The 22,692-nt window shown below is 41.3% G+C and overlaps 1 protein-coding gene across 1 annotated transcript in view; it reads left to right on the top strand.

Moving 5' to 3' along the window:
- Nucleotides 1-22,692, top strand: part of TTLL5 (tubulin tyrosine ligase like 5) — a 124,186-nt gene that overhangs the window by 62,403 nt on the left and 39,091 nt on the right. Inside the window, exon 30 of the mRNA XM_059474234.1 lies at nucleotides 11,475-11,629. Within this exon, the coding sequence (XP_059330217.1) occupies nucleotides 11,475-11,629 (155 nt within the window). The remainder of the gene's footprint in view (nucleotides 1-11,474; nucleotides 11,630-22,692) is intronic.

Consider the following 22,692-nt stretch of genomic DNA (forward strand, 5'->3'; position numbering starts at 1 on the left):
TTGAATGCATTGGTTCCCTGTGTTGCACCAAGCTGTGTCTTGTAGGCTGGGGTGCTCTGAATACATGCCTCCTTCCAAGAGCAGCTGGGAAGCTTGTTTTCCATTCCTGTTTTTGTGAGAATTGCTTCTGGTATCCATACAGCAGTGTAGGTCTCTGGGGTTCCCAAGAATGCAGCCTGAGCAGCTGTGCTTGGAATGGTGTCATTCTGGTTGGGAATCCACCTCTGTCCCTCTCCAGTCCCTGCTGTTCTTCACTGTTTTCTACTCATGCCTAAAGCACCTGTTTTGTGTTTCCTCTTTTAAACTATTGTTTTCTAGTCTATGTATTAAATTAGTTTATTGTTGAGGTTTTTTTATTGATATAATTTTATTGATATTATTGATACTACTTTATTATTTACTACTAAAGTACTAATGTCCAAAGGTAAAATTTTAAGTATCTGATGAACTTTGAAAAAGATGTTTAAGATCTGTTCTCTGAAGAAAACAAGATTTTTGTGTTTACATCAGCTTTCTCTTTTGTTGGACCTTTTTATTCTCTTCTGGAAGGTCAGAAAGGAACTTCACACAGATACTCATAACATATACAATTCTTAGCATATGAGAGATGGAGATGTAGGAAGGTAAAGCCTTACTGATGTGCAGTTTTGTTCTGTTGTACTCAGTTTTCAGTCCTCACAGACAGTCACACAAAGTGTGTAGGAACACTTTGCCTTTCATTAAGTTGTGTATTTCTACTATTTTGATTTTTTGTCTAATAAAAAAGCTCATTTTGAGATCATGACAGCAGTGGGAGTTAGGTACCTCTGTCCATACTGTACATTTCAGACACTGCCTGATTTTTGCAGTATGTGCAGTCTGACTATAGTTACTCTACAGCATCAAAAAATAGAAGGGTGTCCCTCTCATTAGCTACCCAATGTGTCTGGGAGCAAGCAACAGAGATCTCTGTGGTAAATGTGCCTTTGAGGGTCCAGCATTAACCTGGTAAGGCAGGGGCTGAATAGGCTAATAAGGAGGTATCTGATCTCCAATGGCCAAAAGAAAGTCAGTAATTATTTATGTCCTATCTATTATGTACTATCTATTAGAGTTCTTTGAACTGAGAAAAACAGCACTCAGTTTAGCTTGTTCATATTCAAACTTCCAAAAAGGTTTTTGACAAGCTTTCATCAAGTACTGTTAAGATGGACAGGTGTCCGTGGGATGATAAAGGAAGTTTTATTACAGATCAAAAACAGATAAAAAGTAAACAAAAAAAAAATAATAGTCAGTTTGCCATAGCAAGGGGATAACTGAAAATGCATAATACAGGATGTACATGATCCAGTGTAAAATTACAGGTTTGTAAGAAGGGGGTTCATAAGGGCATTAATAAGGCATTTTATTACTTAAAGAATGAGCTTAAAAGCAAGTTATTGCCAGGTAATATAGGGTGTGAATTTACAGTAGGTGAACTACTCTGTAGTGTTCATCCATGTTTGTACAGCTCATTTTTACTACACGGGGTAATTTCTTGTTACCTTCAGTGTAATGTGGGCTGCAAGAGTCTCGTGATCAGTTACAATGGAGTTAGGTGTGTGCTGTAAACTTAAACTTGAGCCTAGCTCCTGGTAATTTGTCACTATGTTTCCATTCTTTTTTTGATTATTATGAGTAAAACTAGTAGAAATCTAAGAGCTGCCTTAATTAGGCAAGACACTGGCAGATGAAGTTCAGTGTTTGTAATTAACTGACTATATGATAAGCAATAATTTTGACCTCTTGAATGATTAATCTAAACTTTATTTCTTTAGGGAAGAAAAAAAAATTATTTCATTGAAAACTCAGTGCAGATACCTGTTTTGAGTTAAGCAGTAAAGTCAGCAAAGAAAAATGATTACTGTGTTTAAGGAACAAGATAAAATATATTATGTTTAGTGTAAGCACCAATTACAACCTCCCTCAAAACTGTTTTCACTTCTGGGTGACATTTCTAAAGTGAATTTAGGAAAAATAACTGTGTTTAAAATGATTGACTGCAAATGCTGTTTTAATGAGATGGTGAAGACAAAGTTTTTTGAGGGAGGAGATCAGTGTGAAGGAATTACATAGAGCAACGAAAGACAAGGTAAATAAGGTTTATTTTATTCATGTTTCTCGTAATATGAGGAGGATATTCAGTTTAGCAGGAAGATATTGGAGTAAAAAGTTATAGTAAAAGTGAATAGTTATTGTCACAGAATTTGCCTTCTGAAACTTCCCAAAATGAGACACTGTTAAGGCTGAAAAATTAGTAGGCCATAGTTTCATCAGGCAGAATAATGAGCATTTTGCAAATGATAGATCCCTAGGTCTTACAGAAATAAAAAATTATTTGCCTTATCAATAAGACGTTTGTTATATGCATGGAAACCAAAATTGTTTTCATCTTCTGAAACATGTCAGACAGGATAGTCAGTTTGCTGGGCCATTGATCTGAACTGACCTTTTATACTGAAGAGCATGTGCTGTGCTGCTACTTCCATGTTTATGAGATTTTCTTTGTCACATAGCTTAGCTGTAGTCAGTCTTTTCGTTATGATAAGGGGGTTTCTGAGACACTTGTGAGGAACCAAGTATCTGAAATTGGTGATTTCCCTAGTTATGTCAATTGGATGTTTGCTAATTATTTTTACAGAGTGATTATGTCTTTGTCAATGTGTGCAGTGTAGTGGTTAATGGTGCATGGTAAAACAGTTTTTCAGTTTCCCGAAATGTTGTTGTTCAGTTTGCCCATTGGCTCGCATGAGCCTAGGATGGTGACAGTACTATTGGGGAAACAAGGCAGGTATGTTGGTAGTCAGTTGGGGAAGGACACCTGAGGGATACAGTTCAGCAAGCCCACTTCATTGGAGAGGAACTTTATTGCCTTTCTTGCCTTGATTTTATGATGTAGAGATCTCACTGACTTTGTGACTTCTGCACTGCTGAGCTAAGAGGGGTTTTTTACCTGCACCTAGCGTAAGCCATTGGCCTTTCTTGATGGACAGATGGATGAAGGCTTATCCAGGCTTATCTACTTTTCCTTTTATACCAGGCTTTAATCTGAAGTCTTTATTTCATCTGTGTTTAGCATAAAATATTTCCATGTGTTTGCATTGCAAGACTTTCTGCAGGGAGGACATGAAAATACACAGCATGTGTGTACATCCAGAGCCAGGCTGCTGCTTCCTGCATGCATGTGAGTGTTTTTCTCTGTAAATAGCATGCTACTTCTTTCTGAAGCATGCTGTAAGGTAAAAATTCTTCTGCAAGGCTGTATCGGTGTGAGGTCCCTATCAGTGCCTGGTGATGGAAGGGAGCTGGAGTTGATATCTAGCAGGCTGTAGTACTTCGTAGTTATTAATGCTAGGGAGCTGAAGAATGTGTTGAATTGGCCAGCTTGACCAAGAGGAGGAGGAAGAGAAGGAGGGGAAACTTGATGGGAGCTCTGACTCTGTGTGTGTGGGAGAGTGAGAGATTTCAGGTCCCAGCTATCATCAGGAATAGCTCCAAATCTTGCAGCCGGGGAGTTTAATCACAGGGATAACATCAGACCACCCAGGCAAGGGCTATACAGAGCTGCCTCCTTCTGTGCTATGCAGCCAGTCAGTGCCCAAGATCCAGCAGCCAGGATTCCTGCAAACATGCTGACAGATCCAGTGGAGGATGGGGCACTTGTCGTCTTCTACGTTTTTCATTTAGCCACAAGGTAGAAATGAGAAAGAAGCAGGTGAGTTTACTAAACCTTAGGACCAGGGAGAGGGAGCGAGGAAGAATTGAATGGAGCATTTTACAGTGTCCCAGAGGAACCCTGTATATGCTATGGGAATCCCAAAACAGTGAGCTTCATCTTAACATGAGCTACAGCAATATTGTAAGCCACACCACTCTTCATTTAACTGTTTTCGTTACACAGTGTGGTACCCTCACCTGCTTTGTCCTCGACACAGCAAACTGCCAGTCTGCCAAAACACCCTGTACAGGTCCCAGTGGGCATCAGCTCTTTCCTGTCTAGACCTGAACAGCACAACAAGAGCTGTTAAATTTAGGGTGCAGCAAATATTTACAGAAATTCAGTGATGTTGTTTTCCCCACTGAAGACCTTTGGGTTTTTTCCAGTGATGATCCCTTGGTTCGACTCAACCCACTTTATCTGAGTCTTAGTTTCAGTTTCCTTATGTGACCGTTTCTTTGGTTTTTACACTCCCACTGATGGAGAGAAAGGGAAGTGTAAAGTAAAAAGGCATCTTACTGTAACTAGTAAGAGAAGCAAGAAGCAGGCAATCACCTCTGAGGGGTATTTTTCTTTCCTCTCACACACACGCTTCTGCACTGCTGCAGGGCCCCATCTTCTCCTCACTCAAGCTGTTCACACAGGAGCTGGAATTACTTTTATTACGACTGATTTAGCAGCATCAGTAATGTAACCAGTTGTCTCAGCAGAGGTTGTAGGAAGTGAAAATATCACAGTAGTTTCTGCAGTGCTTATGTTGAACTCCTCCAGCTCTGAGGCTCCACAGGGAATAGAAGCAGAGGGTTTTGTTATGATGCAGCAACATCTGCAGATAGTCACCAAACAGGCCAGGCTGAGCAGCTAGGTCTCATGTTATGGGAAAGATTACACCCTGATCATCAAACTTTTGGCAGGATTGTGCCTTGTAAAAATCACTCCCACTGGAAGTTTTGAGGCAGAGTGTGTCTAAATGAAAGCCTGACTTTTTCAGGAGAAGGAAGAGGGGGGAGTTCAACCATCCACAGCAGCAGCACTAACTTGAGTTTTCTTTTTTCATTGTTAAATGAATGCATATGCTGGAGACACTACAAAGGAATTTGCGAGTTTGTCAGGTTTCCCAGGAATGTCTTTGGCAGGTCTTTGTCTGGAACATTTTCTGGAGACTGGAACACTTGTGCTCTGTATGCATATGTATATCCTGTAAGCTGGTAAGCTCGGAGAGCAAAGAAGGAATGTCACAGGCCTTTCTTTGGCCAGATCAGCCTTGGTGCACACACAGATTTCACATTTCCCAGCCTCTTAGCCCCAGTTCTTCCCTCCTGGCCAGTTGTTACTGCAAATTCAAGTCCGTACATGAAATGAAGGTGCTTTAATATGGAGTGTGGTCAGCAAGATGGCCTCTGGGTAACAGAAAGGTGGTTTTAGAAAAATCTGTTTGTATTACATGATTTCCTCATGGAATTTGGAGTGGTACATTTTGTTACACTGTTCACACAGTGGTTGTGTGTGTATGTATGTCTTATTTGTGATTTGGGGTTTCCTTTGTCTCTTAAGAGGCACGTTAAGATAGTGTGATTTTTCTTTTTCTTTCCCCCCCCATGCTGGGATACCTGTTGGATTCCTGTATCTTAATGCATTAAGGAAGGAAAGGCAGCTGGACTGCTTCCAGTAGTACTGGCAGATCTGCCAGTAAGCTGTTAGACCAAGTCATGGTAGCCTGTCCTGGATCCCAGATGTACCTGGGAGCTCTGTGGTAAAGCTAGGAAAAAAGCAACACACTCTAGGGAGGGGACAGGTTAACAGTAAGTATTTATATTGTTGTAGTATTCAGTCATCTCTGAAGGCTGAAGGAAGAAAAATAACGGAAAGAATACAGTAACATTTCTTTCCTTTTTTTTCCCTCCACATGGCAAGTTCTTAGCTCTTCCCTTCTGTTAAAGATTTCATGGATCTTGAAAGCCTTAGGGGTATCTGTGTTTGAGGAAGGCTTGGCAAGTGAAAGTACTTGTGACTATGAAAGCCAGGTAATGAAAGAAAAAGCACATTTCATTTGCAAGCTGCTGGATAACATTGGCATTGCTGGATGAATAATAAGCAATAAAATGGAGAATTAGGGATTGACTGCAGGGTTGTGAAGGAGTCAAACTGGATAAACTTATGCATACATATGCTTACAGAGCATATGGTAAAAATAGATTGAAAGGCAAAGGAGAACACACTACAAATGATGAAACATTTTGCACATTTTCAGTTTTCAAGTGGAATGGTTCCCTCTTTGGACTCATGATACAGTGTCATCTTGTCCTGCCTGACTCATCAAAATTTAAGGATTCTTGTCTGATCCTAAGGCAGAGGAGTAGTAATCTTATGTGTATCTTATCATGATCTTGTCCAATCCTTCTTTAAACAAAAAGGTTTCTCATTAAACAGTTTATTCATGTATGCCTTTGTTGATAGGGTTTGTTGTGCTGAAAACTGTCTCCTCCCATTTCTGACTGTGAAAATTGTATCATTTTGAAGGGGTTTTTTGAAGAGATGAAGTAGGTGTATGGTTACTGCATTCTTTTAGCATATCTTTTATATGTGACATGTGAAATGTTGCTTGAGCTCTGGACCCCTTTTCCTCCTCACCAGTCAGAAAGACCCAAATGGAAATGTGAGATGTGTAAACTGCAGAGGATGCAGTGTGGCTCCAAGTAAGAGAAATGATCTTTAGACTTTGTAGATCCCCAAGCTCCACCACTTTTTAGGCAGTATGACTGGCTTCTGCCAGAAAAGTACTGGAACTGCCAACTGGAGAGGATCAAGTAGGTAATTTATAGTGTATTGCTTGTTGTAACATGTTGACCAGTGCAACTTTGGATCTGCTGTTCAGGATGTTGGTAATGAAAATTTAAGTAACTTTTTCACTGTCTGCCAAGAGGGGGGCAGAGTAACAGCTTCTAGTGATGATGTGTCCCTGTTCACCCTGGTTGACTCCTAGAAACTAGTAAGAGAAGCATTCAGGACTTCAGGAGGCTGTTCCTTAAACCATGGAGGCTGATCTGCAACACTCATTATTATTGGGTTTTTTCCTGATTGTTATAATTGATGGCTTTAGCTTATTTCAGCCATTAGAGAAGATCAAAAAGAAAATACTAAATTTATTGTAGAAAAAAGATTGAGTATGATAATGGGCAACTCCTGAAGAACTAGTATAATGTGGATCAGAAAAGTGAAAGATATTAAACTCTTTTTCTGACTCTTGCTTGTGATTTCTTAGAAGTACTATACAATGGAGCTTTGTCTGTAGGCTGCTATTAATTGGAAACAAATTCTATCCTGAAGGTTTTATTCTTATCTGTACTTGGAGAGTTCATATTTCATATTGAATTTCAAGAGCAGATTAACAAAAACAAACCCCTCAACTCCTACATTCAGCACTTTGGGATATCGTTCTGTGTTGTGGCCTTGCTTTCAGTCTTAATTTTTTTTCAGAAATAAATTTCTCTTAATTAGGCATGACCATAGAAATCAGTTCTTTTAAGCTTATGTCTCTCTTGCTGGCAAGTTTATTGCAGTCATAAACCTACCTTGTAACATTTTAAAATAAAAATGAATGTAGAAAAGTACTTTGGCATTATTGAATAAATTTGTCTTTTGGCTTATTAGCATTATAGTGAAGTAAATGTAACAGTACATATAAGTACTGTTTCTAACAGGGGTCTCTATTGACATGGCTGTGACAACCCATATGTTCTCCCCTCCCCCCATTTTTTCATGTTGTATCATAAATAGAATTATACCAAGTGGGCTCTTTTCCTTCCGTGAAAGCTTTTGGGGATTTGCTATATCATGGTATTCTTCAGTCAGCATGTTCCTTTCAGCTTCTGACATCTTTGCTGTTCCAATCAGTTTAAAAATTGCAACAAAACTTTATGAATCCTTCTGTCATGAGAGATTTGGTGCGTATTGTCTTGCCTTTCGCAAGGTCTACAAAGAATGTGTAGATGTGACAAGAGAAGTTTGAAAATTGGCATGTTTGAAGTGTGCAGGGTAGGCCACACAGGTTTCCTGTCATACTGTCAATGTCAGGAAAAATATTCTTAAGTCCATCACTGCAAATGAGAACCAGGAGTCTTATCAAGCAGGAGAGTTTGAGCCCATCTTGTTGCAACTCAAATTGAAAACCATCTTAATTCTTATAGATCCACACCAATAACCATCTTCTCTGTTGAGCCCCACTAGCCTTTCTTGGTTTTGGAGAGATTTTTTTGTTTGGTTTTGCTCTGTTAGTACTATTTCTGAAGCTACAAGCTTTTCTATATGGGTATTTTGGTCCAGGTGACCAAAACATGACCTTTTACACCAAAGTACCAATTGATTTGCTGCTAAGTGTTTGCCTCTGTAAAGGGAAGAAGAATGCAGTTCCATCAGGTGCACAGGAAGACTAGAAAATGAAGGCACTGCTGAGCACAGATGTGTTGGGGGTGCCTCAGTAATCCTCCCAAACATCCTGGCCAGCTAATTATAGCAGCTGAGATGTCTCAAAGCATGGCATAGTAACAAGCAGTAACACCTGTCTGGGTGGGCTGGCTGCAGATAAACCTTGTATTCTTGCTGGTGTTCTCTCTCTCTTTCTGAATCCCTTGCCTGTTTTTAATCCTTCTGTAGTTTAAACACCTGTCTATCTGGAATGTGTGAAATGTCACTATTACCCATGCTAAGCTATTTGCTCATCTGCTTAAAAAGACAGCTTTTAAATAAGCGATGATACATTGATACAATGATAATTAAAGAGGAAAGCATGTCACAGTAATAGAGTAGGATTGAGGTCATAATTCATCAGACTAAATGGTTCTTGGCATCAAGATAATGAGGAGAGAGAATTGGATGAAGTCATTTTCATTTCACACATTGGATGTGTTAGCAAAGTTGTGATCGCTGTTGCTGACAAGCTAAGAATTGTATATAACCTGTTTTATTTACCATGTTGCCTTCTGTGTTTGCATCATTTACCATTCTTCCTTCTTTTCAGACAATGAATTCTTTGTGACCAGCAACTGTCATTGTTAGATATTTGTATAGTGCCTGGCACAATCAGAACTAAATCTCATTTGAAGGTTTCTGTTACTGCAATGAAGATGCTTTAAATTTTAATTAATTTCTACGGAACACATCAACGTTAAGGATGAGGTAGAGGCACCAAAATGTCACCTAATATTGTTTTCTGTATAAGGTGGATAACACTACCCATTGCTAAGCTTGCCTGATAATGCCCCACTGGAAGATGTTGTCTTAAATTGCTTACAGTGTTCTGGAACTTTATTTATTTGAATTAATTTTTTCTCTGCTTATTGTTCAATTTTCAGAACACTTCAGGCAAGGTGAGGTATTCTAGCCAAAACCAAGGCTGGATTAAAAAAATATTTTGTGCATTTTAATATCTGTGGAACTTTTCTTTCAAATCTCTTCATCTCCCATGCTTTGAAATAGCAATTTGGAATTCAGAATTTTGTTGATGCTTGATTGCAGAGTAACTATTGAAAAAGCTTCAGGTGTAATGTACTCAGGAAGACCTGCTAGACCTTCTCAGCTTCCTGAAGGTTCCCTCCACACTGAAGATGCTGAACTGAATTTCTCTGCATTTGCACCTCTAAAATGTACTTTGGCTTGAGTGTCTGTTCTCCTGTGTTTTCAGTAACCTGGTCCATGCTGGACTGGGGACCTGTCTGACTTGACTGCAGAATTAGTAGGAGTTCTGCCTCCATGCTGGACTGGGGACCTGTCTGACTTGACTGCAGAATTAGTAGGAGTTCTGCCAGGTATGGAGAACAGCTAGGATATGGAGGCTGTGAAATTTGTATCTGGACATAATTTAGGAGAGGACACTGAGAGCCATTCAGACAGAAGAACAGAAATGGATGGAGTGATAGTGTGATAAATGTGGCTCAGTGAGCAGCCCACGTTCAAGGACTGGATGAACAAAGATTGGCAAAAGGAGTGGACTGGGGAGGGGAATAAAACCCGAACTACTAGCATAGAGGACGTGTGAGAAACCAAGAATTGAAGTGTGGGAAGACAGATCAAGTGGATTTCCACTCCTGTGGAAAGTTCCAGACCTGAAATAATGTGGGTCAGGGTCCAGATGTAGTGAGGAAACTAGTGCTGGAGGTCTGTAAGAATGAAACTGTACTGAGGAAAACAAGGAGAATGACAGCTGAAATGCAGAAGCTGAGACTGACTGTGTGAGAAAAATGACACACAGATGGGGAGCAAGGATGGGAAAGGATAGACCTGAGAAGGGGTGAGGTAAAAGTGGCTGCTTTTGGAGAAGTGGGCAGAATCCTAGGGTATAGCCACTAGAATTTAATCCTGTCCAGAACTTCAAGTGGGAGTTCTGAACCTACAACATCCTTAGGTGCCTTGTACTACTAAAACACATGGAGGGACTACCTGCTGTGTAGTCCATGGCAATATTTGTGGTCCAGAGTTCAGTGAGAGGACTGTCTGTAGTCCTGGACAAGCCCATTATAAGTGTGAGTACCCTGTATTGCAGTGAAGGTGGTATGTACTTGTTTGAGTAATTGCACACCAATTCTTCTGTTAGGAGAGCACTGTTAAACTATGCTTAAGTCACACTTGAAGTGTCTTAATAAGCATCCCCTTTGAGATCTGGAGCAGATGCAGGGCTAGTCGTTAGACTCTTCTTTGTGTCCTGTTTCATTGGACACATGTCTTCCAATTGCTACAGAAGTGAGGAGGGCCAAAACAGGTTCATCTGACTATGATCCTAGGCATTGTGCAGGTCCTGATGTTTCTGCTGTTCCTAAAAAATAGGATATGATCATATAATTTGAAGTAGTTGTATGTCAGAGCCTGACTGGGAGGTCTTTGCAAAGCTAACTTTTCTATTGTTTTGTTACCTTTTTTTTTTAAATGTAAGCTGTTATACTGCTGTAGTAGATCCATTGCATTATGTATTTCTTCAGTACATAAGCTGATAGTGTCTACATGCAGAGTTTGATCTTTCAAGAGTATAAGCAGCACAGGAGGAATGCTTGTAGAAAGAAACAATGGAATACATGTTATGTGCTTAAAAACTTCCAGGTTTTAGAGCTTGATATTGCAAATGTACACCTAACATGATTTTTGTGCATTTACTTGTGTGAACATGGTATTTGTAGGTGGTTGTGTGAGCAGTTTCTTGAATGTTTGGTTGAGTTTTGGTTTGAATTTTATGTCCAAGGTACTTATGCTTTGGGTTAGGCCTGTATGTTTGTATAAAGAGGGGTAGAGACATGACAGGTGTGCGTGGTTGGCTTATACTGACACAGCTCACCCTGACTGGAGAGGTACTCTGGTTCTTTGCTTAGTGTAATATAAGCTTCTCACTTTTGATCCATGCATGTGGAGTTTATTTTTCACATGGCAGGACCTTTCTTACTTTGGGATTTTTGCCCCATCTTTGTCCTTTTCCTCCTCCCGACTTCTGTGGATTAAAGAGCTGTAATTTTCATGCTGGCCCCTTAATTCATCTCAGGCATGGTGGATGTTGGTGTCATTGCTCGCTGCTTTGTGCAACTAGCACAGTGCTTTTGCATTTGAGTATTTCCATATTCTAGCAATTTCACTTCTTGTAGTACATACTCTATCCCATTTACTTAGTGATACTTTTTCCCTTTTCTTAGCTTTTGTCTCTGATAGTTTGTTTGGGTTTGTTTTTGTTTTGTTTCTTTTTTTTTTTTTGCCTCCTTAGTTAACAAACCTGGACTTGGCAAGTGGAGCTATAAGCAAGGGAAATGCAGCTGCCCCACAGAGCTACTGGTCACCACTCAAAAAAAGAGGGTCACTGTGGCCTGTTCAGTCAGACACTCATAGAGATGACAAAAGATCTGTCTCTTCAGCAGTCAGGTAAGTTAAAATTGCTGCTCTAGCTTTTTGGAGAAGAACGCAATGCACTGCACTCATTGGTCATTTGTAATTTGTGTTTGGCTTCTTGCTCAGATGCAGGGGTGTGTCCAGAGAAGGGCAACAGAGCTGGTGAAGGGTTGGGAGCCCAAGTCTTAATGTGCAGCAGCTGAGGGAGCTGCTTAAGGGAGGTTGTTTATCCTGGAGGAAAGGAGTCTTGGGGAGCGGGGGGCACAATATTGCTCTGTACAACTCCTTCCAAGGAAGTTGTAGCAAGGTGTGTGTTGGTCTCTTCTCCTAAGTAACAAACTATAGGACATGAGGAAATGACCTCAAGTTCCATCAGGGGAAGTTTAGATTAGATATTAAGAAAAATTTATTCACCAAAAGGATTCTAAAGTATTGAAACAGGCCACCTAAGGGAGGTGATGGAGTCACCTGAGGGTTTTTAATACATGTGTAGATGTGGTACTTGGACATGTTTTAATGGTGGACTTGGTAGTGTTAAGGTTAACAGCTGGACTTGAGGATCTTAAAAGGAGGATCCTTTCCAGCAGTAAACAATTCTGTTTCTTAGGGCTTAGTAATGGTTTCTGTCAGGTCTAAAAACTAGCCCAGTGAAAATAGCTGTGTTCCCAGAACTGTCATGTTCGTGGTGAAATAAGGGCATAAATGAACATGGTGGATGAGAAGGAAATGTCTGTTTTTCCTTGATTATTTCCCATCCCTGTATCTGTAAGTTTAGGTTTGCTGGCATTGAGACATATATGCAGAATGCAAACTTAGACCTTAAAGCATCTTCATGCTTTTTCCTTGAATATCAAGTGTAGATTGTTCAAAGATAGAGTAGTGTTTATCAGAGTTTCTTTTTTGGATCTCTTCTTTATACCTTATATTAATTTTGGGCACTGGAATTTATAGTTATGGCTTATACACTCCTGGGAATCAGGGCAGAGGACTGATTCTATGGTAAAACTATTTTCCCTGTGATTCAAAGAGCAGCAAGATTTACTTGCAGGAGTCTGAATCTTGGAAGCTAGGAATAAGGCAAACTTGCTGCAGTAACCAGGCAGGAATACAGGCTCAGGACTGCTGGAGATTTGAGTTCTTCCTTTGCCATTCCAGTAAATAATATTGAGTCCTGAGCCTGTATTCCTAGGCGTTCATTTTTGTCTTCTAAAACCAGATAATAAAGCAGAGCTTCTCCAAGATGTGAATTTAGGTCTGGAAAGCACTATGTACATGAAAAAACTGATTTTTATCACTGGTGCCTGAATGCTACTGGAAGATGGAAAGAAGTGAGAGAGGGAGAAACACAGTGCAGAAGGCATGTGATCTGAGTGGTGATCCTTTCCCAAATGGGTCCTTCAATAGAAAGATTGTAATGGGATTTGGAAAGCTCAAGTAAAATTGTTCTTATTTCATCAGTCACTACTTTTCATCCTACCTCCAGAAGAGGAATGTGAGAAATTAATTCCTGGCCTGTTTCTGTTCCAGCACAATGTTTGCCTCAGGGGTTTAAACTTATTGAGAGAAGTGGTGGTGATTCTGCTCTTGGACCCCATCCAGGCAAGCTATTACCTAGTCCAAATACAGAACCTATCCAACAGGTGTAAATTGCCTTCCCCTCCTACATGCCTTGGAAGAGCAGCAGCATGCAGGCTGTCCTAGAGCTTTCATTGCCTTTTCAGCTGTTTGCACCTTTGCATGGGCTCACAGACAGAGCTGCAAACCCCACCACTAATGCCCAGAACTGCACTCTGAATGACATCCAGGGTGGTGCCTCATCTAGCATTGTGTGCATAGTTTAATTGTGCCTTTAGTTAGAGTTTGTGTTTTATTTTGTACCGCAATCTGAAAATACTTCAGAATTTTCCAGTCACAACTGATAGAAGATTCCATCTTCTAACCTTTTATGAGTCATTTAGTCTTTCATTACTTCAGTTGCTCTGTTTTCTATCCTCAGAACAAGAGTCGGAAAGATGTCTTAAGACTCTCTATTGAATTATCTTCATGGCTGCTTTTATTGAATGGCCAAAATACTGGTAGTTAAGGGTTTTGTGTAAATCTGGAAATGGAAAAAAAACTCTTGAGGCAGTGCTGGATTACTTGGTCTGTGAACTTCTGTTTAATGAGAGAATTCCAAAAGGAATATCAAGGCCATGGTATATGGGGATGACTGTCTTGTATTGTAAATGCCTTTTTTGCTGCTTGATTTGTTACATTGGAGCAAGCAATTCATAGAGGGTCATCTGATGGGTGTCAGCCTGTGCTCAGCACGGGATGACTGAAGAAAAGCTTCCTGTTTTGAGGTTGAGATTCTTGTCTATGGGTTGCAGAATTCAGCAAGGATGGAATTGTTCTGTGAATGGATCTCTTATCTGGCTTGCACTTAACTCCAGGTCAAGCATCTGTCTCTGAAGTGCAGTCCCCACTCGGTTTTTGAATGGCTCTGTGCTGCTGAAGTTGGTTAGAAGATGCTCGCAAAGCTGTAGGATTCAGGCTATTCTTTTAGACAAATCATCTTCCCCCTTAATTCCCACTCTCACAGTAGTGGCTTACCTAAATGTATCTCAAAAGAAGTTATCCTTTCTTTTGCTGATTCCTTTGTGTTGCATGAGATAAGGTGCTGAACTAGTAGTCTGCTTGCCAAAAGGCAAAGGAGGTCTTTGGTTTGCAATACAGAGACAGAGGGCAGTTCTAGGTATGTTAAAATGTTGTTTTATACATCTGCACTGCTGTGCATTTTGAGGGGTTTTTTTGCCACTTTCCATAATCATTGGCACTGTTTCCACTCAAATGGTGGCCTAGCCTGTTGCTGCACCTCAGACAAAGAAGCCTGCAGGGCTGCACAAGTGAAATATTCCAAATTGTATGTGGCCTTACTTCTGACTACTGTGATGGGACTGTCAGCCTCTGCCACGTTTGCTGCATACCTGCCTTGTTGCCCTCTGTATATCAATGAAATTATGCCAAATCTAGAGCTGCTCTTGAAAAAGCATTCTTCTGAAAGCATTCTTGGTTTCATAATAAAGGTAAAAACTCAGGTGTTTGACAGAATGAAACTTGTTGATTCAGAACATAAACTGGCTTTGAAGTATCTGTTAGCAAATAGCTGTGTAATCCCAAGTTGTGAGGACAGTAGATGGAGGTTAGTGGAGGTTTCTGGCTTTGGAATTTGCAGCTGCTGTTTCACTTGTATTTGAAAAAGACAATGGATTTTTGTCTCCAAGAATTACTTGGGCTCTGCAGGTCACAAAATCTTTAAGACCTGGACCAAAACTAGCAAGAAAGATTTCTTTCTAACTGGTACAGATTTCTGTGTTTTCAGTGGGCACCTTGTATTCAGCAGCAACCATCCTTGCTTGTGTTCATCTCAAAGGGGCAGTAAATTGGCAAGAATTCAGCAGTGAAATGGTCAGTGTGTTCTCAGATCTGTTTTATTAGCTTCCTGCTCATTCATAACATCTCTCCCAAACCTGAAGGCTGACCTCACACTTCCAAACTGCTCAGCATATTTTTTTCCCTTGGATTTTCTGACAGACTTATCTAATTTGGTTAGGGCAGGCAGGCAAGCTTCCTTGTCATCTGTCAGAGGGTAGAATGGCAGTTGAATTTATATTACAGAGCCTGTGAAGGGCCACTGCAGTCAGAGAAAAGGGATTCTCCTCTTTTCCTTGCTTGACATGTCTGAAATACTTTTTAGCTCATAATTTCTGCCAAGGTGCTCAGGTTCATCAAGAAATGTTTTGTTGGTAGACTTGTCTAATCTGGTTTAAATTTATATAAACACATGCTTTTTCAATTTGCTGATGTAAGGAGGTTTTAAGTACCATTTACTCTGGTATCACTCTCAGTGATAGTAATAGCAGCGACTCTCAGGGCCTCACAGGGTAGGTGCATGTACATGTACTTGCTGTATGTCCAGGTTCTCAAACAATCTCTGCTTTGGCTGTTTTTGTTTTTATTTTTCCTTCCTAGAAGTATAGAATAGGTGGAAAACCAGAAAATGCTGTCTAGACTTTTATCCTCTCAGATGCTTCTGGTTGCATTGCATATATTTACTGCTCATGTACAGATCAACAATGTAGGTGCAGGAAATCCAGTACTACTTAAAAAGCTTCCTGTGCCTGCTCTAATAGAAAATATGTATCAATTTACATCCCAAAAATTCTACAGCAAAATGATTGTACACTCTGCTCACTTGCACATTCCAATTGACAAAAACAGTCTCCCAAATCAGGACCCTCCTTTCAATTGCTGGCCTTCCTTAGCCTTGGCTGGGTAGTGGGTACTTTCTATTCTGGTTCCCCACCTAGTGCTTGCTGTTGCTTCATGCCAGTTTCTTTTACTGCTAGGGGTTACATGTACTATGTGTTCTAGGTTTGAGATGCTCTGATCACACCCAGTATATATCCTCTGGACTTATGAGGAAGAATCCCAGGTCTCTTTGGAGGGTTTTCTCTGAGCTGGTCTATTTGGCTTCTGTAGTTTCACTGAATCTTTGAGTTTTGTCAGAAAGACCCCAGACAGCAATCAGCAGCTAATTGTGGTTCACTGGTCTCAGTCCTTTGTGTCAGAGAGGCAGCTGGCTGTGTTTGACATGCAGGGAAGGTGAAAGTGGCTTTGTTGTTTCCTTAGTTTTTATTTTAAATTTTGGAGCTGTGGAATGTGAAATAAAAAATTGTGCTTGGACCCTGACTAGACAGGCTGTGAAGAGCAATAAGAAAAGGGAGACTGAAATAGACAAAAGATGTGCAGGGTGATTCTTACAAGGATAGAAGGGTGAGCACTTGATGGGACAGTCTTGCTTTTTTGCAAGACTCTTGAGCTAGACTAGGGCGGGCTTAGCATGGCAGAAGCAGCATGGGTGTTGCAGTTGAGGCTGTGGGAGACTGTTAATTATGTATGGGCTTGCAGCTAGAAGTAAGGACAAGAAAATTTCCTGGGATGTTGGTAGCTAGCACCAAGTTTTTATAAGAATAAATATCTTCTCTATATAACGTATGTGTTGCCTTGTTGTTCTGGCTTGATGGTAACTTTATTCTCTTCAAAATTGTTTTTTCAAGCTCCCTGCAGTTTCATGCAAAGTGGAGACTACCTGACTGCTCTCCAGTGCTGCATTTGCAAGTGCTCAGGGCCTATTTGTTTGCACAGCATCTAGGTGTAAGGTGATTTGGAGGCTCTGCTATGCTGCTGCCTGTGGAGGAAATGAAGGGATAAAGCAGCAAGCACTGAGGGTTACACAGTAGGTCCTCAGTTCAGTCTGAGCAAACTGCAGTGACCTTAACACCTCCCTGGCTAAGTACTACAGGAGTGCCAGAGCAGCAGCAGCCCAATAGCCCTGACTCTCCAGCCCTCTGCTAGCATAGCCACATGTCTGTTCCTTGATCCCCACAGTGCTTGTTCTCTTTTCCCTTTACCTTAATGCCTGAATTAATTTGATTTCATTTATTTGAGGTAGAGAAGTAATTCAGGGTGGGTTCTGTGATTTTTCTGTAATCTGCATTGCCTCGGTGTCTCTGTCATGCTGATTCTACCTGTGGGCCATGAGAGAGGCAGCACTTCTGAGAGCCCTGAATTTGGGGTTTATTACTTCCTGCTCAGAAGAGGTTTGAGGAGGGCAGGTGAAAAATAGAACTACTACCTGCGTAGCTGTACATTTTTACAAGTCTGTTTCCAGTTTGTGCATGTTCTTCTCCCTGTGCATCCATGCATATTTGTGCCTGTATTTCCTGCCTTAAACAAACCAACTAAAGGTAAAAGGTTGTTTTGGTATTTTTTTCCCCGTGCATGTCTCCCAGGGTCACCAGTGACAACTTGTTAAGTGTGGAAGTGAATTGTCTGACTTAAACTTCAGAAATACATGGCTCACCTTGGGTTTTTTTTTCTATATATATATTGGTCACACTAAGGAAATTTGTCAGGGCCAATTGCTCTCCATCCTGCTTGGAAATGGCTCTGGGCCTGAGCACCATGGATTGGCAGAGTCCTCAAGGATCCCAGCTTCCCACAGCTAGGCCTTGGCTCTGTGTGTGGGGAGGCTGCAGGGAGGGAAGGCGCAGAGCTCGTGACTGGCCCAGACAGTCTGAGGCCTGGCCCCGCAGCTCGGCTCCCCAGACGCTGTTGAGTCGGACTTGGCTGGCGGCCGCCGCGCTGTTCCTTTGCCGAGGTAATAAGTGAGATTAATCACAGGACCCTTTCCAGAGGCAGAGGAGGCTTGTGCTGCGTGCAGGGAGACCGTAGGAGCCAGTGCTGGGAGCTGGAGGCAAAATCTGAGGCCTCACAGCGGGGCAGAGCAGGGCACCGGTGAAGCTGAGCAAGTGCGGCCTCTCTCTCTGCTCAGCTGCTTCTGAGAAGCGCTGCTGGAGCTGCAGCCTGCTGCCTCCCTGAGCAAAGGGGGCTCAGCCACTGCATTGCCTTTGTCTGCTGGCCTTGGACAATTACATTTCCTGCAAATAACTCAGAATTTGAGGGGGAGCAAGCTTCTTTTTGACTGTGTGACTTCCAGAGGAGATAAGAGGATCTTTCCTACTATTCCCTGCAGCACACTTTGGAGAGCAAGCAGCCCAAGTTGATAAGTGGAGGAGAGTGACAGGGGTCTCCTACCTTCTCCCAAACCAATACTACATAATGATTTTGGGTTTCCTTTTCAGCTGCCTCCACAAACTGACCTTACCCTGATGTAAACACAGGATTTGCTATCCTAGACTGGGCTGCTAATCTCTTCAGTACTCCCATCCTCTGCTTCAGAGCAGCTATCTCCAACATCATTAGTACAAAAAATGTTCTGATGGGCAGCAGGGGAATTCCCTTTCTGAGGTGAAGATAGATTTCGCCCTCTAACTGTTAGCAGCTGGCATGTACTTCTTGCAGTACTTTTTTCTACATAGTCTAGTGTGGATTTTGTCATTAATAATCTTTTGCCTTCTGCAGAAAATGTAGTCCCGTTGAGTCGTAGCAATGAGTTCCATGGGTGGTGCATATAATGCAAAAGTTTCCTTTTGTAATTTTTTTCCCAAATTTTCCCAAAAGTCTGTGTACCTGTAACAAGATCACATGAAGGCAAACAGAAATGCTTGATTTATTTTCTGTCCTATTTATTCTGTCTTTTTCTTGTCTCCCTTCTTGTTTGTCTCTCCTAAAATAAACAGTTCCATTCTTTTCAAAATCTAAATGGAAGTTATCCTGGCTGTCTAATAATTGTCTAATAATCTGGCTATCTGTACAGAGATGACAAGAGATGAGAACAGTACCTCAAGAAGGGGTAAAACATTAGTTTTATGTAAGTAACACTAGTGTATCTTCAATTTCTGTCTCATTAGATATAGGAATATCTTGTTGGTTTCTGACCATGCTAAACACTGAATTTTTTATTAATATGCAGTTGTTTTTCTTTGATTATTACAGTAAATGTTGAACTGAACAGGTATAAGTAGTTAATTTTTTCCAGGGATTTTTTTTTCTTTCCCCATTCCTAGGCAACTCTTCTTTTCCTGCACTGGTGGATTTTGTTGGCTGTGGTGGAAGTTGCTGGATCTTTTCTGTTCTGTTAAACACCTAATTCAATATGGAACAAGTTGCAATCTTCTTGTGTCTTGCCCTAGACTCAAATGTTCCCCCAGTTTTTCCTGATCTCAGAGGTCTTTTAAATACACCATATCAGTTCTAGATACTTCATGTTGCAAAGTGACCAGCACATCTTCCTTTCCTCCGCATTTATTTAATCCTCCCATTCACCATTAAAACAGTTGTTTTCCAGAGTGGTTTTCAGAGGGTTAATGTGCCTGTAGTTGTCATGGGGGAGATCTACTCTGCTCCTTACATTCTTGTAGGAATGAGGGGACCCTATATTCTGGTGCTCTGTAGGAGTGGCTCTGCCTCCAGCAGCCCTCCTCTCTGAAGGAGTTCTGAAAGGGTTACAAGGGAGCCTTGGCTGTTTCTGTGAGCTATTTGGAAAGGACTGGCCTCAGACAGCTTGGCAGGAACCTGAGGCCCTGTTTTTTCCAGCCCAGCCCTTCCTTCTGCACAGAGCTGTCAGGGAATCCCACGAATGTCTGGTTTTTCCCCCTTCCCTAATTCTTTTAACAATATTTTTATCCATCTGTGACTCTTCCTCACACAAGGATCTCAAATTTTATCCATTGATTTGCCTTGCACATAGTGAAGTATAAATGAAAGCTGTGCTACCATGCCATAGCTGTTGGAATTGGTTCACAGTTGTGCAGCTGAGAGAAGGGCATTGGGAAGTTTCCCAGAAGAATGTCCTTTCTGGCATTGATCTTAGGGCAGGTCCATCTGGACTAAGAACAGAGGGATTGAGTGGGCCCATCTTTGAACTGTGCTATTCCTGTGTGTTACAGTGAGGCACTCTGAAATCTTGGGGCTGCATGTTCTGTATCCTCCCTATCAGAATGCTGCTTTGTAGAAATAGAAATCCCCTTTGTAAGCCAGGCTTATGAAAGACAAGATAGGGTTAGTGACTTTTCCTTCATTTGCCTCACCCTGTCCAGGACTGCCCTGAAGCTGAACTCATTGTGAATAGTTTGGAGATTTCCAAGTCTGCCCTGTACCTTCTCATTTCAAGTAAATGAAAGTGTAGTGGGTATTGTGAGAAGGGAAGTTTGGTTACTTGTGAGAGCAAAGGTCTTGAACAGCTGTGTTGAAGACACTGGTGTTGCACAGCTGAGGAAGAGAAGTTGAATTGGGGTTATATGGCTGTCTCAGTAGGCCTGTCCAGTGCTGGGAGTTGGGTGTGATCTGAGTTCCATGTGGAAAGACTTCCATTAGGCAGCCCTCCTGTGGGCCAGTCCCTGGACAACCCTACAAAGTCAGCAGCCAAGGGCTTGGAATCAGGCTCAGTTAAGGGTTTCAGTGACCAAGTACAAATGCCAGAGCAGGAGGTAGCAAAAGGGGCCAAAGGGTTTTCCTTCCTTACTAGGCTTTGTTTTGGAGCTATCTTCCATTGTACAGTGAACTTTCCACCAGCAATACACAGTCCACCAGCAATGTTTTCTATCCAGACCGAGGTCATGCTTTGGCCTCCTCAACAGATGAACATTGTTCTTTTTGGTGTTTTGTACTGTGATATAAATGGGAAATCCCTGAAAAAGCACGAAGAAACCCCTTTCCTGTCCCTGAAAGTGTTAGTTGGCCTTTCCTGTGAAGATTGTGCTTTTACCTAATTTCCCCTAGCTTTGTGACTGGTCAAGTTTTGTGGCTGACACCAAAGTTTGCAAATTGCACGCTGTTGGCTCTATGTCAGCCTGTTATTCTCTAGGGTTTCTCTGAGCTGCAGGTATCAAGCAGCAGCTGTTTGTGAACCATGCAGAGATCCAGTATTTAACAAGAAAGTCATTTGAAAAAGGGGAAGGGAGAAATGTAAAAGTCAAGATTATATCAGTTCCCCTGTGTATGTGGTAATAGCTTTGCTTGGTGATCCTGTTCAGTAGGTCCTAGGTGTAGATGTGTTTTACAACCTGAAGAAGATGCAGCAACCAGAACTCCACTGTGGAGCACCAACTTTTTTGTGTAGGGATTAATGCGGTTTATAATAATGAATAACATTTTTGGTTACAAGTACTTTTTTAGTGTCTACCTAACACTGGATACTATCAGCCATTGAGTAGCTTGACCAAAATGCTCTGGGTAAGAGAACTTTGGTTGGTAATAAGCAAGAAAGCTCACTCAAAAAAGCTTATTACTGGATTGTCCAGAACCAGTGCCAATTACAAGAATTTCTGAATGCTCTGTTAGGGCTGGACTGTGCAGTGTCAGGATGGAAATGTCAAGAATCCTTTATTACAAGCAGTTATTTCTAGGATTTCATTCTGTAACAGTAGTTGAAAGCTATATTCTTAAGAAAAAGCAGGGGAGAGTGAGCAAAAAAAAGCTGAGTAGTGCTAAAAGATACCAGTTTCCAGACACCCTCCTATTGCACACATGGCATTTTTATGAATATTTCTTATCCAAGAACTCTTCACAGCAAACCAGGTGGGGAGATGCCAGGCCAGCCTGGCTGATTCAAATCTATTTAAAACTGGCACTGAGACAAGAACCTTTAGTGAGAGGAATTTAAAACTAAGAGAGCTCTGCTGGATGGTTGGGCATGTGAACAGGCTCCCCAGGGAAGTGGGGAGCCTGCCAGAGTGTTTGAACAATCCTCTTGGGCACACAGTGTTACGCTTGGGGTGTCCTGTGCACAGTCAGGAGTTGGATGTCAATGATCCTTGTGGGTTCCCTTCCAACTCTGGCTGTTCTATGATTCTGTGTTGCTTGGTTTCTTTGCTTGAATTTCAGATTGTGTCTGGCTCAGTACATGTCTTCCACTCCCCTTTCAATCTTTCTGCTCTCTGGCGCATGGGACTTGACTGAAAAGTTAGTCAAGGAAGATCTGGCAGTGCTGCTGTTGGCAGCTGTCTGTCAGGGATACGTTGCCTGGGCAAGATTGATCCTTTAAAGCAAAAGGGCTGTGACTTTCTTGGTCTAAACCTTTTGTATGCATAAAGATTTCTTTATTTGCTTGCTGCTGGAAAAAAAACCCAAATAGAATCTTCTCTGTGAAGAATGTAGCCAAGTTGGGCCATGAATGTCTTCAGTGCTGGAAATTTGAGTTTTCTCAAAATTCAGCTGAGAAAATTTTCCTGTTTGGTAGACTATCTAAAAAGGAGGAGGAAATTTCAAGTCTGGACCATCTGTTTCTTTTTTGATATTGAGATAAAGGTGCTGGTGAGTAAAGAGGTGTCAGCTTATCTTCATTTCACATAAGTTGAAGATGCAGAGACTTGAAATTGAATAAGTTTAGGAGTTTTGTTTCTTGATACTGGTACTTAGTTCAGAAACACTTTTCAGTCAAATTCTGAATTTCAAATGAGAATTTTTCATTATTAAAGACAATGTACTCCTTAGTGAAGTGACTTATGCTTCCCATTACAGTTTCCTAAAACTTCTCAAGCTGTTGTGTTAGAAACAGCGTGAAATAACTTGTTAGAATGTTCTGTTCAATAAATTTCTGATCTCAACTCCACTAGACACGTAGGTGTGATTCTTTGGCAGTCTCACAATGC

The sequence above is a fragment of the Ammospiza nelsoni genome, chromosome 6 (genome assembly GCF_027579445.1).
Source record: "Ammospiza nelsoni isolate bAmmNel1 chromosome 6, bAmmNel1.pri, whole genome shotgun sequence".
NCBI classification, from domain to species: Eukaryota; Metazoa; Chordata; class Aves; order Passeriformes; family Passerellidae; genus Ammospiza; species Ammospiza nelsoni.